This window comes from Dinoponera quadriceps, unplaced genomic scaffold, assembly GCF_001313825.1.
Source record: "Dinoponera quadriceps isolate SergipeBrazil2010 unplaced genomic scaffold, ASM131382v1 scaffold533, whole genome shotgun sequence".
In the NCBI taxonomy this organism is placed as follows: domain Eukaryota; kingdom Metazoa; phylum Arthropoda; class Insecta; order Hymenoptera; family Formicidae; genus Dinoponera; species Dinoponera quadriceps.
Window position 1 is genome coordinate 1439227 of NW_014554780.1, and position 16797 is coordinate 1456023.

Below are 16797 nucleotides of genomic sequence, written 5' to 3' on the forward strand. Positions count from 1 at the left end.
CTCTCTCTCTCTAACTCCTTCTCTCGACGCATCGATCGGCGACGGTACACGAGGTCCGCAACGAAACGTTTGTCAACGACAAACGCGTTTCAAGCTATATTCGCATGTTATCCGACCGTTCAGCCCGCTTATAACGCAAAAAGGAGCAGAGACTTACATCTCGACTGTCACACAAACCTCGATCCTTACGTCCTGTAACTTATTTACAATACTCGCTGCTGCGAGAGACTGCGGCTTGAAAAGCGAGTTATCAGTGCGCTCCGCTCCCTCCAAATCCCCGGCCGGTACAAAGATCCGCAAAAAGCCGCGACACGTCCTTTACAAACCGACGACAACCGGATCACGAGCTTACATAAATCCTATCGCTTAGCTTATCCCGTGGCCGTCGACCCTCTCGCGGGGGGAGGAAAAAAGAGTGGAGAGCCCGATTTTTCGCGGTTCGGTAACGGTTAGCACTTCTATAGGAGAACCCTCGCACGGACTTGTCCATCCGTCGTTCTCGTCGATAACACGGCTACGAGTCACCAGCGCGGATACTCGTTGGCGGTGCGGACAAATTCTTACTTCTGGCGGTAAGTTTTCATCGCGATGTAACCCCATTGTTGCTCGCCTTCGGATCGAAGATTTTTCCGCGATGTTTACTCTTACACCTCGCGCAAAAAGTGGAAAAGCGCAATGACAACAGTTACAATAATAGCGCTAAACGCTCGTCCCTTTGATGTTTACTCGAAGACGTCGTCGTTGCTGTTCTTACAAATTGTATCCAAACTCCTTTCCTCCTCGAGACGATATCGGCGCAGTTAAAAAGCTCGGCTCGAGTCAAACTTGCACTGAGAAATCCATTTAGTTTACTCGAGCAATAGTAATACCATTATTTATACGTGTATCGCGGACATTTGGGCGGAGCCGCAGGATACTTCGAATTCTGAGACGCAGGTCGACGCCGATCGAATTGGAAGGACTTTTTACACGCTTCCTAGTTGTCCCTCGCTTCGTCCGCAAGCGCGGCACGTCGCGAAATCGCCGAGGAACGTGTCCTCCTATCCCATTGATGCCCGTAATGTACTGAATGTGAGATATTCCGTAATCCATAAAGATGTGATTTTCGTAGGAGCGCGATGCAATAAAAGCAACGCTTACACGATGCTGGTTTCTATCGAGCGCCATTGAAGCGCCCTTCAATCGAGAATGAGAAGGCCATTATTTTCTCTGTGTGGGAACCGTCGTCCTTCTCTCTAGCGTCCCGCCTCAAGCCATATGCTTCCCTCCGGGACCGTCGTAGTTGACCCTCGTAATAAGGTGCTCATAATGATAACGCGATCATTCGTTGCGTCGACAATGGAATTTAGATAACGACGAAGGCTCCCTTGAAATCCCATCACCAGGCCAAGATATGTACGAAAAATCTGCGTTACTTCAATCGTGCGGATCACCTGTTCATTCGCTGATAAATATTACTTTATGCATTGTGGAAATGTTCCGTGCACGGTAAGCTAAATTAGTCGTAACATATGGAACACGTAAGCAATTGTTGCAGTAGCAAATAAACAATTGTAAATGTCACACGTTTGCTGCAAAAGAGTTTTGCGGAAATTAAAACGCTGCTAAAGCTTTCGGTGTGTTACAACTAATTTAGCTGCTGAAATTAATCTTCTCTTTTCCGTGCGCGAAAACCACGACGAATCTCGAAAGGTATCCTGATATAAAATATACAAAGCATTTCAACAGAGTCAAGTATACGTCGCGGATGNTCTTCCGAGTTTCCCCGTAAATAGAACAATCCTTTCCCGCGAAATCTAATTTCCAGCCCGAAAGAAACCGCGTTCTAAGGCAGAACGTCGAGTAAATTTCAATTACTCTCTCCTCGATCGTTTCATCAAGGTCCCATTCTCTTGTTTTAACCGTGTCTCTCCGCTCCATTGACAAGAAGAACGGCCCCGGCTGAATTTTACCCGAACCTGGGGAACAATTTCGATGACCCCGGGTGTCTCTCTCTGATAAAATGCGTCATCCTCTCGATTCATCGAGGCGAGATAAAAGGAAACGTCGCTAAAGCGAGCTAGCTAATAGACTCCGATGGCATTCACGTGACCTATTTGCGCGCTCACTTCTTCGTGATACGCATATCACTTGGCGGTAGTTCAAGAAACGTATAATATAACGCCCATGAAAATTGCGACGATGCCTCGGGGAGCCGCATTGATTCAATCTACGCGAATATTTCGCAAGAGAGCCCCGGAATTCCATTGCGGGAAAAAGAAACCGGTGATAAAGGGGAAGAGAGGGGGAATAATCTTGAAAATTCATCGATCCACTTATATTCCGAGGCTCAGTAATATCTCCTCGCATCTTTGACGCTATGGAAGTATTTCTTCCGGCTTATCTCATCTGTGAGAGGAACAGTGACGGATTCAGATAGAGGCGCCGTCACTTTTAATCGGCATTTTTTTTTTCTTCGAGAAATAACTGTTCATACGTATGAAGTGTTTTTACGGATTTTCCGAAAAGATACGGGATACTTTTCGCGAAGAAATCTCTCCGTACTCGCGCGGATAATCTTTTAATCAATCACGGAGGAATTTAATTTTTTTTCACAAGTAATTTTTCACCCCGCAGCGCGCGACAGAATAAAACTGATAAGCAGAAAGGCCGCAAACTCGAGGGCGGAATTTATATTAGAGCGAGTTATCCTCGTTCGCCTTAATTATCCTCGTCGGGGATAGAAAATGAAGAAAGCGGGGTGTCCCGGCGTTTCGCCGTTCCTGGTCGCCGGTAGAAAGCGAGCTCAATCCGCCCGTTCCCTATCGAAGCAACTCTTCTCCCGCGGCTCCATCCTATCCTCCCGTGAGCACCCGCCGCGAGTGAGAATTGAATTGGCAGCGACTCAAAGTGCGGCAGAAGCACCCGGAAGAGGTTCACGGAGAAGTTGAATCGCGATACAGCGTACGTATATATCCCACCTCAGCATTGTTCTCTTTCTTTCTCTCCTCGCGATGTACACGAGTTTTGTGCTTGTCAAGATATATTAACATTACTTACATAAAATATCTCTCGCGAGCGAATACATAGTTTGCTCATAAAATAGCTTCGATTTTTTTTTTTGAATAATATTCGAGGAAAAAGTGGTGCAATTTGAGCGTTCACAGCAAATATTATAGTATTTATATTAACAATATTGTACATTAATATTATAATTATATTAATAAATAAATATAATCTCCTGATACAATATACGGCTCGAGATAATAAAAACCGACAGTGAGATGTTGGAGAAGAAGATTCTGCGAAAACCTCTGCGCTAATATACGTGAGCAATGGGCGAATTAATAAGCAATTCAGATCTATTAACATTTCTGTCATCGTCGGAACGTCAATCATTGCGGCGAGACGAAGTGGTCAGCAATTTAGCGATAATTTGACGCGCCGGTCAAATTTCATCCAATCACCGACTAAATTAGTAACAAAAACATCTCACACTGCAAATTGTCGCGTTCGCAGATTCACGATCGATCAACGCGCGTTCGATGTACGCTCAAAAGAACGAGGCGTTAGGTCGACGTTATTACCAGCCGGCAGGAAATGAGGCATTTATCGATCGTAACACATACATACATACCACTGTGTACATGCCACTAACGTTACGTAATTATTACGGACGTAATTGCAAAACATCAATCGCGCGAGAGCGAAAACGCAAAAGATGCATTACTCATACTCTGATCGATAACTCATACGGAGAATTGCTTGTTATTACGTAATAAATGCCGCCTCTATTATTCGAGGAGTAAAAAGTTTCGCTTTTGAAAAAATGTCGCTTCTAAAGAAAAGCCTGTCACGCTCGATAAATACCGCTATTATTCCATAAAAAAGTTATAACGACGCATATATTATCCCATACGCGATTATAACGATACGCAAATCAATGACGGATCAGTCGACTTACCACCTCTCTACTTGTTACAGACTTGACGTGAACACTTACCTGCAACAAAAGAAAATTCAACATCAATAAAAGATATCAATAATCGGCCTTATTTCTCGTCAATAAATGAGTAAATAAATAAATAGATCTGGAGCATCAAGGTAGGACAATTGTATCTCCGGATTCTCCATTGGCCCTTGAAATTCGAAGAGTTAATGTTGAAAGTCTCGACTCGAGATCTTAATCTTATTATCTAATTGATCACTTCGTCGCGATAAATGGTCGACGACGCTCTCGACGCTATAAATTCAATAAATCCGAGCGATATATGGCGCGAGAGGACCTCTCTGGTGTAAAGCGGGTACCGGGATTTTCGAAGAAAAATAAATGGCGAGCATTGTCTCGAAGAAAATCCTCGTGAGAAACGTTATCCGCCATCGCGAAAATAAAGCTCGCCAGACCGGTAGTCGAATTTCACGGTCCCGGGACGATGAATTCGCCACGAACACACTCTGACCCGCGTTAAATTTCAAGCCAGTATTTTCCGTCTAACGTATAATATTATCCGTCACCGGCCGCAAACGCTCCTCCCAGATTAACGAAAAACGTCCCAAAGGTGTAAGAGGAGGGATTAACTCTCGGCCTGGCCGAATTATTCTGGATTTATTCTTTACCCCGCCTCTTATAAATGCTTCTCTCTTTCTCATCTATTCGTCGCGCGATATCGCTGAAATCCTCGGGTTCGAATGCACCGCGTATCGTTTAATACGGTGTCGGAAAGAAAATGACACGTTGCTGCGTATTTAACACGACGCCTCAGAAAAGTCGACGTAACTTGAACCGCGCTCGTACCGAAATAATTCAGCTTTGGAAAACTTTTTTCCCACGGCCGATTATTTATTAATCCAATCGTGAAATCGCGCGACTAAAACTTTAACGTCGCCAGAGCGGATGGCGCACCGCACTCTCCGCTTCGTTTCATTTGCTATTCATAAGAGCCCGCGCGAGGCCCTTGCAAATAGAAACGTCATGATATCAGACCTCCCTCATTCTCTCCAATTCTTATTCTCCTTTCCTTTTTATTCGACCGCGCTTTGTCTTACCGCTCGCGGAGACTTACTAACCGTCGATAACTCAGTCGGCGAAGCCGTCTTGTAGGCATCGCGACATTGTGTGAGAATTCAAGCGGACATTTAAGTTCGTAGACGAGACGAGGTATCTAGAAACGGAGGTAGTTAATTGACGGCTAATTAGGCGGAACTTTCATGGACCATTAGACTAGCACGGGTGACGTACATGTGCGATTCCCATGGACATTTGTAACGTATTAGATTGGCTCGTGTTTTGTGAACAGTTCCCATCGCACTAATGACGGGGAGGGGTTAACATCCGAATTATAACTGACTATCAAATCTACATTGCTACCTGTGCAGAAGATATCTCTCTCTTTCGTACGTACGACTGCCTGCGACTTCGCAAAGCAAACGGGAGAGTCGTAGTCGGCGTAATTAAGATAATTGCACGTATTCAAACGATGAATTTGTCTGCGTTAATACACCTCAATTAATTATGGGAGAGAAATGTTTATATATCTTTTTGCATGGGACACATGTACTTTTCTCAAATAAAAAAGGTGCTGAAATGCTCGATGGCGAAAATAACGATAATTTTCTCCCTGATGTTGAACGAAAAGCTTTCAACAGGCGAATTGTGCGAGTCTATTTCTAAAAGCCGAAGATGGGGGACATTAATAAATAATTAGGATCTCCCTGTGAGACGATCGCCTTCCGTTAGGAATCCCGGAACGGAGTTATTTGGTCGGGTAACGCCGCTTTTCATCGGTTTTCATAGTCGGGACACCTCCAGCAACACAGTGAATACTACTCCTCGGCGTCGCACAACAAGAGCGCGCGCACGCTTCGTTTATTAGAACTTTGTAAAGGCCGCTACCGTGGCCCCGTCTCATCAACGCGTGACGTGATAAACGAGCAGTCGCCACGGTGAAAGCCTCCGCCGTCGTCGCTCGGGGCTCGCATCACGAGGTCCCGTGAAACTTCAGGAACATAAAGCGCGCCAGGAACAGTACAATTTCCGCCCACGTCGGGCCGCTTTTCAGGAGAGCGCCGCCACGAAGAAACTCGGCAAAAAGCGGAAGAAAAGAAGGCCTGATGTTACGGTAATCATAAATGCGAAGTGAACTCGGTCGGAGGAAGCTCGCGAAGGTCCGGAATCGCAAGTACTTCCGAGACGCGCTAGTTAATTCAACAACTATGTATTAATTGAGTTCGCCCGTTCGCCCTGAGACAGAGAGTCTGTCTTGAACAATAGCCGACGGTGTCAATTTAAATTCTTATATCAGAAAATGAGATAAAATTACAGAGATTCCTTCCCCGGATATATCGCGGGCATAATTTCAAAAGTGAATTAAGTAGGGCAAACGTTTATATGAACTTTTTGTGTTACTTTTGCGTTCTGAATTCATTAGCACGATATCGGAGCGATTAAGCGGTATTTTCATTTCGGATTTAAATCGTCGCGCGATAAAAATACACCGCGTGGGGGCTAAGGACACACGTTTAACGTACACTTAACGCGGTATCGGCGATCGATAACGAAATGGAACTTCCTCTTTTTCGCGGTCATTTATAAAGGCCAGCTGCTCCTGCTGGCGGTACGCATCGTTTGCGGTATTTCTATTATGCGGTCAATAATTTACCACCAACCTATTAATAGATTATGTCTCTTTAATTATTAGCCCGCGTGTAACGTGAAAATCGTTACGAACGATCGGAATTTACCGAACGATCGAAACGATTGCAACTAGAGATGTCGGCGACGCGATAAGTTGAAATAACACCTCGCGCGAATGAAAGCGTTCAATTCGGTGAGAATCACTAAGAGAATATATGATAAGACTGAGGGTGAGTAATAAAGAGTAAAAGAATGGGTACACGTAACAAATTATATCGCAAACACTTTCGCGTAAGCTGTCCTGCGATCTATTTATATATGCTATTCTGTTTTGTTTTAGTACAAAAAATGGGTTTTTATAACGTGTTTGTTCAAGAAAATGCAAGAGAAAGATGAAGGTATTTCGTGCAATGTGCCTCGGGGAGGGCTCGCGTACTTTCTTTCGCCTGCAAATATCTCGGCGAATTTCGTATAGGTTTTTCCTTGGTAAAAATTGCTTTAAACCGTCAGCCACGCTATCGCGGGTTCTTTTATACTTAACATTAAGTATCTCGCTGAGAGGAAGTATAAAATATAATTCAGTTAAACCAAATCCTTCTTAACAAAAGAGCTTTTATAATAAGTAAGGATTCGTCTTTTGTGTGGCGTGACAGGAGCGGAAATCGAAGAAGCTTGAAATATTAGAAAGAGAGAAATATTATTCCTCCGCGGAACAAGGACAAACCGTTAGTGCCGCGCCGAAAGATGAGTCAGTCGCGCTCTTAACCCTGCGTGAGAAAACTGGTGATCTTAGTCCTACTTTCTCCGACACGAGAGTAAAGGTGAATGCACATAGAGACGCTAAAAGAAGCGATATATCTACGTCGCCTTAGATCACACGCGTTACATTATGCGACGTCTGTGGACTATCAAATGTTTAATCAAGAGTTGTTTAATCAACTCCCGAAGATAAGGAGCAGCGCACGTTCACCAGATGCGTTCTCGAGAAATCTGCATTCCGCTAAAAACGAGCGATCGCGTCTTACAAAGATTATTCAGCGTGCCTATTCGAAAAAAATTTCTTGAGAATCCCCTGACAATTCTATCATTTTTCCAAATAAATCCCCCCGAGAATTACGAGTTTTCCCAGGTTTTCCCAGGCAACAGACGTTGTCGCGCACAAGGGAAATGATTTCCCCACGCGAGCTCGCATAACGCGATTCGAGAGCGTACAGATGTGAATGCATCTTAATATTCCGACGGGTTTCGTGTACGGAGAAAGTGCAGCAAGCAAAGCCGGCAGAGGCGCAAAGTTCAGCAGGGTTCATCGTTAACTACGTCCGCGGAACGGTGAAACTTCGTAACTTACCAGCGACGAAGTTCCACCGGCAAACTTTTCGCGTCCGAAAATCACTTTGTGCGCGCGTTTCCGTTTCTCCCTTTGAGGAGTGCGCGTGTACAGCGAAGCATCCAGTTTGTTCCACGTATCCACTCGCCGAACGCTTTCGCCGTTTCGTCGGCTGAATGTTCACTGTTTGCATAGACACGTACGTTACTTTGGCCGCGCATTTAGGCGACGATGAAGTTAACGAATCGAACTTCCTTTATTTTTTCGCGTCGCGCTTCGAAGAAAGGAAGAACATCCGTGCGCTACAAAAGTTTACGATTCTATCGAGGAGCTCGCGAGGGACGTCCCGGGAATAACGAGTGGGTTGTTTGGCGAGCTCGATAGATGATTAATTGTACACGTTACTTTCGCGCTACGTTAGTCTCGACCGTAATATCAGTTCGAATGAATCGCGCTTTCGTAGGAACATATCCGCTTCCAGTGTTTCATACGCGTATATTAATATCTTCGAATAATTAGCTCCATCCACGATCGTACGTTCCCGCTCAAAATATTCTTTTCAAAAACAATTAAAATGAGTAAGCATACAAGTTATTATTGCAGTAAATTAAATATTACCTTCATACAACTATTTTAAGCATTTTGTCGTATCGTAAAAGAAATTTCCAGAAAAAATAATTACACGAATAATAGACAATTTTCTGCTAACAAAATATTGTCCTTTTTAGAATACGTGACTTATCATATTGCTTCTTCGTTCGACGGCTAAATTTTCTAACACAACCGTCCGAGTACCATCGAATTTTATTCGACGGTGGAAATTCGCGAAATATATCGGCGCATCCAGCATCGCGCCATCAACCGTGAAATTCGCTGTAATTTCATTCGTGCTGATAGATCCTGCGATCACTACGGTCTTTAGTTCTTTACATTTCCGATACGTACGTCGTAATTACGCCACGCGGATATTTCGTTAACTCAACAATTTCGTTCGCTTAAATTCGCCGAAGTATTCGTGACGCAATTCGACGTGACAATTTCACGCGTCTAACGATTGTTTCGCACGCTCGCCGACGCGTTCATTGCTCGATTACGGTGATTTTTTTATTTTCAATTCTTTTTTTATATATACATTCGCGTCACCACCACGCTCGTAAAAGTGACGTATGAATTTCACGATAGTCGATTGACTGCGTTTCGCTCGCGTATACGTCGATGAATTCGCCGATCGTTGCGTTACTTTTGGCTTCTTTTTTTCTTTTACATTTGCACCCTCGTCGCGATTACGTCTCTTGGGAGGAAATATATGTATGTATCTGGCTGAATCGCAAATTCGTCCAAGTATTACGAAAATCTGTCTTTGCACACACGGAAAAGAATAGACTCCCGCAGCTAAAAATTAGCCAGCCATATAATACAATTTAAATTTAGTACCATCAAATCTAGCTGTGGCAGCTAATTCTTCTTTTTCGTGTACGAATATAGTCGTAAAAATTAGCTCCCACAGTTAAAAACTAGGTAACTGGTAATTAAACAACAACTGAAACGGGTAGCTAAATGTGAAATTTTGATCTCGATGGGTTCCTCACTTCAATTCGCGCTCATCGCAAACTTCGCTGTCATCGCCGAGGTTACGCGTCTTGATAGAGTTCGTCAATTAAGAAGAATTGAATCGATGTTACCCGGTCGATCGTATTTGTTTGGTTGACTCAGTCACGAATTGAGATCCGGATTCGAAGCGTCACATTTATCCGCTAATAATCGAGTAAGCCGAATAGATCCGAACAAGTATCGAAGCCCTAACTAGTAATGTATGAATGCATTGATTTCGTTTTCCGTAACTCTGCCGTTTTATGGCAACATTTGAGTTTGGATTCTTTCTCTCTTCATTAAACGCAGCGATTAATTCCGCTGTCCTTCGGTTTACATAACTCCCGTCATGCTTTGCGAAGCGCAAATTATTCCACGCGTACGTGAATTTCGAGCGACTCCTGCGATAAAATAATCCTCCTGCTCAGCACTTCTCGTCGGGCATTTATACGCTGAAATTAGTGCGGTTAAAACGCGCGACGCCAACGTAACGATTACCAGGGCGATTACGCGGATCTCGCTATGCAATTGGTTCCACTCATTTCCAAGCGGGGATGACGGTACCCACGAGTTTGCTGTGCACACGTAACGGAAGATAAATACGACGGTATAACTTTGCCGTACAAGCCAATTTGGCAACGAAATGTCATTAGGGAGTGCGACGTATGTAATGGTGTTAATTGTAATGCTGGTGCGAAAGCAGACGGTGATTCGTTACCTCGCGTGTGAGCAAACGTAAGACATCGATCCTCGCGAATCCGTGTGTCGTCACACACACACACACACACACGAGATCAACGTAATACTGGACGTCTAACCTGATCTTTCGACACGGAACTAATCTTGCCAGTATCGGCTCGCGTAACCTTCTAATCGAATTGGAAAGGGAAGAAAATTAAATTTTTATCTTTTAATGAAAACGATACTGGCGTTAAGATTTACTACATTTATTTACCTTATTATAATTTACCGGCAGCAATTTGATAAGACTTAATGCACTCGACTCATTTTTCACTTGTACGTGCAACTCACGAATAATTCGAATCGCGCGGATAACTGTTAAGATCATAAAAGCACTCGTCTCGGGACGATTTGGTTGAAATGGTAAAATACTGATTCAATCGGTGACTGATCCGACTCAAGGGAGTGTGTGTATTAATTGATCGAGCGTTACAATCGTTCGGAATGCGAGCACATTCTGAGCCGAAGCTCGCCCGCGCCAACTGCCATTACGGCATCTCGATTGTATCCCCGAACTTAATCTTAATTAATCGCGGTATTAGGGTATACATGCGATTAGGTCTCTGTTGCGCAGTTTATCAATGAAATGCACCATTTCGAACCGTTTATTCCCCGAGACAGAACCTCGGACCGGCGAGCACTTTGCTAGATTAGAATAAACCGACGCCATCGACGTCTTTATTCACCTAAAACTGTCTTTCGCACCAAGTTATATATGTCTTTATGACCGCGCGAGACTTATTTCATGGTAAATGCTTGAACTTTAATCGTGATGAAATGTTGTACGCGGATTATTCAAACGCGATTGAAGAACATCGGTGTGATCGGAATCATTCTCCCTTATCGTGATCTCGCGTGAGTTAGAAAAATGAACGAACGTAAGGTCACGAGGAGTCAACGTCTTATAAATTAGCGGAACACCACTAATATTTTTATTTGTCGACGTCTGTCTAGCTTCCCCCCCACTCAACGCAAAATGAATAATAAAGATATATGATTATGCAAAAATAACATTTTGCGCCCTATTTGTTACGACGGGAAATATTTAATAGCGAATAGAACGACGAGTTCCGGATATTTGCGCGTTCCCCTATCTATAATTCCTGTATCTATATTGCTTATGGATTAGCCGAAATATATGGTGGCGAAACAGATGCTATTGCCGGCGTGGTGTGTAGCGCGATAGTTCTCATGTGCGAATTGCTCGGATGCTCCGAGTTCCGGTGGAAGGCGAGCCGATACATGGAATTCGGTTACGGCGATGCCTTAATAGCGCGCCTTACCCCGAGCGTATTCTAATATGCACATATAAGTGGTTAACACATTGCCGAGCTGCAGGTTGAATTTGATTCACAGGGGAGGGAGGGGACGCGCGAATCGCCGGAATTGATCACCCCGCGGCGTTACTCCTCGCATAATGGAGATTCCGCCCGAGATATTTCCCTTGCTCGCGTAAAAAGTGCCACGCGAGAGATTAATTCGTTTTTCCGGCGCGAATGAAAATGCTCGTAAAAGTACCGACAGCGAGGGAGGAAGGGAAAAAAAAAGAAAGAAGAACCGAGGAGAGAAAGAAGGAAGTAACGGGTCACGGGAATGTTTCGCGGTGTTACGTCTGCAACGTTCCCTCCGAGAGAGGTGCGTTAGTCTGATTCGGCAGTTAAATGAATTCGTTCGTAATGACATTTGGATATTAGCTTGCGTGCGCGGTATCGGGTGAAACTCGAATTCAAAAAAAAAAGAAAAAACGAGATTTGATTCGACATAAAAAATCCTTGACCTCTAATTTGCACTAAAAATTAATGAATCGATTCAGTCAGTGCTGTTTTACCGATTTAATCAGTGACATTTTCATTTTTCGACTCGACAAAGTACGTTGAACGTGATCTAAAAGACTGATAGCTATCGGACGTAACCGTTAACAATTTGTAGAGAAGAATATACAAACCCGCCGGGTATTACAAGCGTTTTTTTTTGTTCGCTTGATAATAGCATGGAGTAATCGCATCGTGGGAAGGAAAACTATACGCTGTTAAATAAGACCACTCGTTAACGAGCTCGTTAACGCGACGGAGAGGGTCTAAACAAAGCGATAGGGAGCGACCAGCTGAGAACATTGATAACGACGTTTTTAACGACAAAAAAGAACTCGCGGCGTAAAGTAGCGGAGCTCGTCTTCGCTACTTTGCGGCAACGGAGAGTCGCCAGCTTGCGACGCGAAGTTGCAGCAAACTTATTAATCGAATTAATGTACCTCGTAATTATACGGCGCCCTTAATCCACTGCAGTTTTTCTCACTCTCACGTAATTCTTATCAATCCACGGTCGATTCTTCACGGCCAGCGAAGTGACAACAATATTCTCCCGGGTTACAAACGATCGGGGACTATAATGAAACGTCCATGTCGTAAAATGCTTTCACAAGATCTTCCCACGAACCTCATAAACTGCGCATTACTCAAAATTGCGCATGTCGAGCAATAGGAGGACAAAAAGCTCCCCCTACAGAGTTTTATATTTTAGTTCTACTTTAACATCGGGGATTTCATTGAAATGTTTTTGTATATATTATACCGGGGACATTGTGACTTCCACAAAGGGAGACGAATGCAAAAATATAAATTGCAACAAAAGTGTGTTAAAAACAGCGACTGTTTTTTACGCCTTTTCATCAAAAAAAAAAAAAGCTCAGAACAGATTCGGCTGGGAATATTTTAGAAGTCATTATTTTCAAATTGTTATTTCTCCCAATGTTGTTTCGCTAGCTTTTATTTTCACCAAATAAATTTTACACACGGCAAATACGCTCCTCTCGTAGTAGCACAATAACAGTGCTTTGCGATACGAAAAACAATTCCGATACTATTAAAATATAAGTCCAAATGAAATAGTATTCAGCTTCCAATTCGTGCAGCCCGAGTAATAGTTTCTAAAATTCATAATTCCCAATGTTTCCCGGCTTTTTTCAGAAACGCACGAAATATGACTGAAATTTTCATTCATGACGTTAAAAGCATTTTATTTTCCTTTCTGGCGAAACATCGAAAGTTGCAGGAATTCGCCGAAATTAAGAAAACGGAATTCCTCCCAATCATACTTCAGTCTCTAAAGGACTCGTTTTATGTTATCCCAGTATAATTTCTCAATTATTATTCCACATACGGCGGTGCGTCATGAAAGATATTTATACCGCACCGTCATAATATGAATTTTTCAAATGGTATTTTACGATACGAACCGGGCCCGCCGTCCCAAAAATAGCCCGAAGGATGCAGGTAAAGGATACGTTTGCGACTTACACTGATGTTGGGCTCGCCCTCCGTCATGGTCCTTCGAGTTTTCGTCACGGACGGGTTTCCGCACTCACAGGAATAAAATCACTTTTCTCTCTGCTCTCACCCGCACCACGTTTCCCTTCCCCCCTTTCTTTCTCTATCCACCTATCTATCTATCTCTTTCTACGGTGCCAAATCTCACTACCGGCCGATTTTCCGCCGGTCGGCCTCGATTCAATAGATTCGGTCCATTAATCACTGCTTAGTGGTCGGCGAGACCTATATTTAATTTTTCACACGATGTCGCTTTGTATTCAAATGGAAACCGAAGTCAGGCCGCGGGAGGTCGCGGAAATATAAGGAAATAAAAGGAAGCAGAATGAAAGAGGGTGGAGCACCAAGGCGGTCAGTGACCGAGGCTAGGTCGGAATATTATTTTACACACTCCGTAGGAGAATATCGGGAAGAGAATATACGCATTCTCCTATCAGGCAAGGATGAAACCCATCCTCCTGATGAGGGGCGATATCCGTCGTTTCCTCCCTTAAATGCTCGCAGCCCTCATTAAATAACGAAAGGTCCAAGGTATCGGATGTATCGACTGTGAGGAAATCTGTGCCCCGCTTTTATCAGCCAAAGCGGTTTAATAAATTCACACCGGGCCGACAACGCTGACCATCAACTTGTGTGAGAGCATTTTGTTTTAATTTAACTAAAAAAAAGACACGGGTTCGATCTTTCGTGCTAAATCCGTTTCCCCCATTCCGTATGAAGCGTCTCATTTCCGATGGGAAATTCTGCCGAAAAACTTTCCAATTTTCTTCGAGTCGGGAATTAACGATCGCCTCCGGCTACAGCATTACCTGTGCAGAACATCATTTGCTCGCGATTATTTTAAAATTCCCCTCCCCACCCGTAGATTATACTTGTTAAGTTTTCGTGAAAATTTCACTCGCATTAAATGAGCTTAAAAACGGCGGGAAGTAACTTGAACGAAGAATCGAACGACGAGATGACGGAATCCGTGCGTTAAACACGACTACTCGTTAAATACTGATGCGATGAGTAATTCATTAGCTTCCTGAAGTTCACGGATGCGCCTAATGTAGACAAGGGAGAAGGGGGCGGCGCTCGCGTATCAAGAATCTAATAAAGATCGGTTAACTTTTCGCGGCGAGCGATCGACTCGCGAGGCGAGAAATATTTTGGTTATATATTTCAGCGTTGTATTTAGAAACCGTCAGCAGTGCTGATGTCTCGTAATTCGATCTGGATAATGTATTAATCCACGCCGGCATTGCCGTCGGTGATAAAAGCAACGGGAATAGCAGAAGTCCCGACCGATCGAGTCGCTCTCTCTTTGAGCTCGTTTTTTCGCCGCGACTTTGACGAAGATATATTCCGCTTACGAACGCGCATTCGATATTGACGTGACGAACTGTTTTGAAAAAGGAAACAAAAAAGCGACACGAAGAAAGATGAAAAAATCCTATACAACCGCCGCTATTCAAATCACCGCGGCGCAGCGTTCCAACGGTGCCCTTCCACGTCATGAAATTGTATTTCGCGTACGTGCCGACTTTTTGATCGCCGTGACGGCGGAATTGAATAAACCGCCATCGGTATATTTGTGTTGCGCGATGCCCGGGATTCCACCGATAATAAAGCACGACCAGTTGAGAGGTAAGGTGTAATGTCGTAAGACAGATTAGCTCCTTCCGTTACGCAACGCGACAATTTCGTCGAATATTCCCCGCGTCGTTAATCAAGCGTTCACAAGTCGCGAATAAATGCACAGTCGAGTATTAATTCCGCGGTGGAAGAGGAAACGGTTTGGAAATTATTGTCGGCCGTATAATTCGATGAGAAGTCACAACTGCTGTGCGCTCCCGACGAAGGCGTATTTCAATCACCGATGATCGGCCGCATGACATACATTCGTCGCAACAAAAAAAGGGCGGGCAAAAAGCGAGACTGAACTATTCAAATTGAAATCCTGCACCAATTCCGACCTCCCGTATTTCCGCGGGTGTAAGCATGACAGTTCCGGTGATTAATTCCACCTCCGGATCAATTCGCTGCTCGTTTGTCACGCGACATTTTCTCCACGCGCGCCGATCGGAAAATAAGATGGACAGAAGAGGTTGAGCTCTCTCTCCCGCGGGATTTCATAATTTTCCAAGTCGAGGAGAGTTGACCTATGTGTCTCTTGGCGAATACAAATTCAGTGCAACGCACCGAGCGTAACAGCGTGACGAAGATACCAGATTCTGCGCGATCGCGCGATGTCATTATTGCGATACGCGACCGATAATATAAGAGAACGACCCTCTTGTTCGGCCGCTTCCTCCCGACTCGCGATATTTCATTCCGCTACGGCCACTCGAAAGTAAGGTGTCTAAGGATGGAGAGTGCGCATGTTCACGGGTCCTCGGCGGTTAACCCACATTGTTCGCGTTGAGGTAAATCGCCGTCGACGAACGCGCTCGTCGTCCATTACAGACGAACGACGAATATACAAAGTCCCCCGGCCGATTGTACAAACGAGCTTTTGCTTACATCGGGCGTAAACATCGTTGCAGACATGCTTTACATTTACCGCGGATCGACCGCCTCGATCTTCAAATTTCTATCCGTTAGTTCGCATTTTCCTTTCATAAGGGCACACTGTCGGTGGATCCACACAATTTTATTCGCGTATTCACTTTAATTTCTTAAAGACAAACTGAGAGCAAGTATCATCGGCCTAAATTACTCGATTAAAAATTTATCCCGTGGTCCGGTTGTTGGGTGCTAATCATTGTAATCCTGCAAGTTTACCATAGTAAAGATCATCTTGCGCTCACTTAGTTGAAATCTCATGTAATATCAGGCGACAATAATTTCTAGTCGAGTATACCCTCTTTATGTTTTTAATTATAAAAATAATGGTATCAATATGCCTATCATCGACACTTACTAGGAAAATGCTTCTCCTGATTGAAATTCTCTCGCTACGTGATGATTATAGCTCACAAATCTTTATCTCTAAATGCATATTTCGAGCAGGCCAGAGATGCATTATATAACGTGTTGGTGGTAGAATTTTGACGCCATTTAAAATATACGCAGCCTGCACGATTTATAATGGAAACACGCGAACGAGTGAACGTCCGTCTCTAATTGGAATAAACATTAAATTCCGCCGAATAAATTCGCTGCGATTTACATTGCAATCGAAGAAAAGAACACTTCTCGATCGGTCAAATTCGCAC

The 16797-nt window shown here is 43.9% G+C and overlaps 1 protein-coding gene across 7 annotated transcripts in view; it reads right to left on the bottom strand.

Annotated features, from left to right (window-relative positions):
• The window catches only part of LOC106741812 (venom dipeptidyl peptidase 4), a 274378-nt gene that overhangs the window by 231334 nt on the left and 26247 nt on the right, over window positions 1–16797 (bottom strand). For 3 of the 7 annotated variants that reach the window (XM_014614169.1, XM_014614170.1, XM_014614167.1), the window contains exon 2: window positions 13568–13822. The exons of 3 other annotated variants lie outside the window; for them this stretch is intronic. In XM_014614169.1, the coding sequence (XP_014469655.1) occupies window positions 13568–13594 (27 nt within the window). In that variant the 5' untranslated portion in view covers window positions 13595–13822. Of the gene's footprint in view, window positions 1–13567; window positions 13841–16797 lie in introns of those variants that run through there. One more of the 7 variants, XM_014614171.1, reaches the window with a different exon arrangement.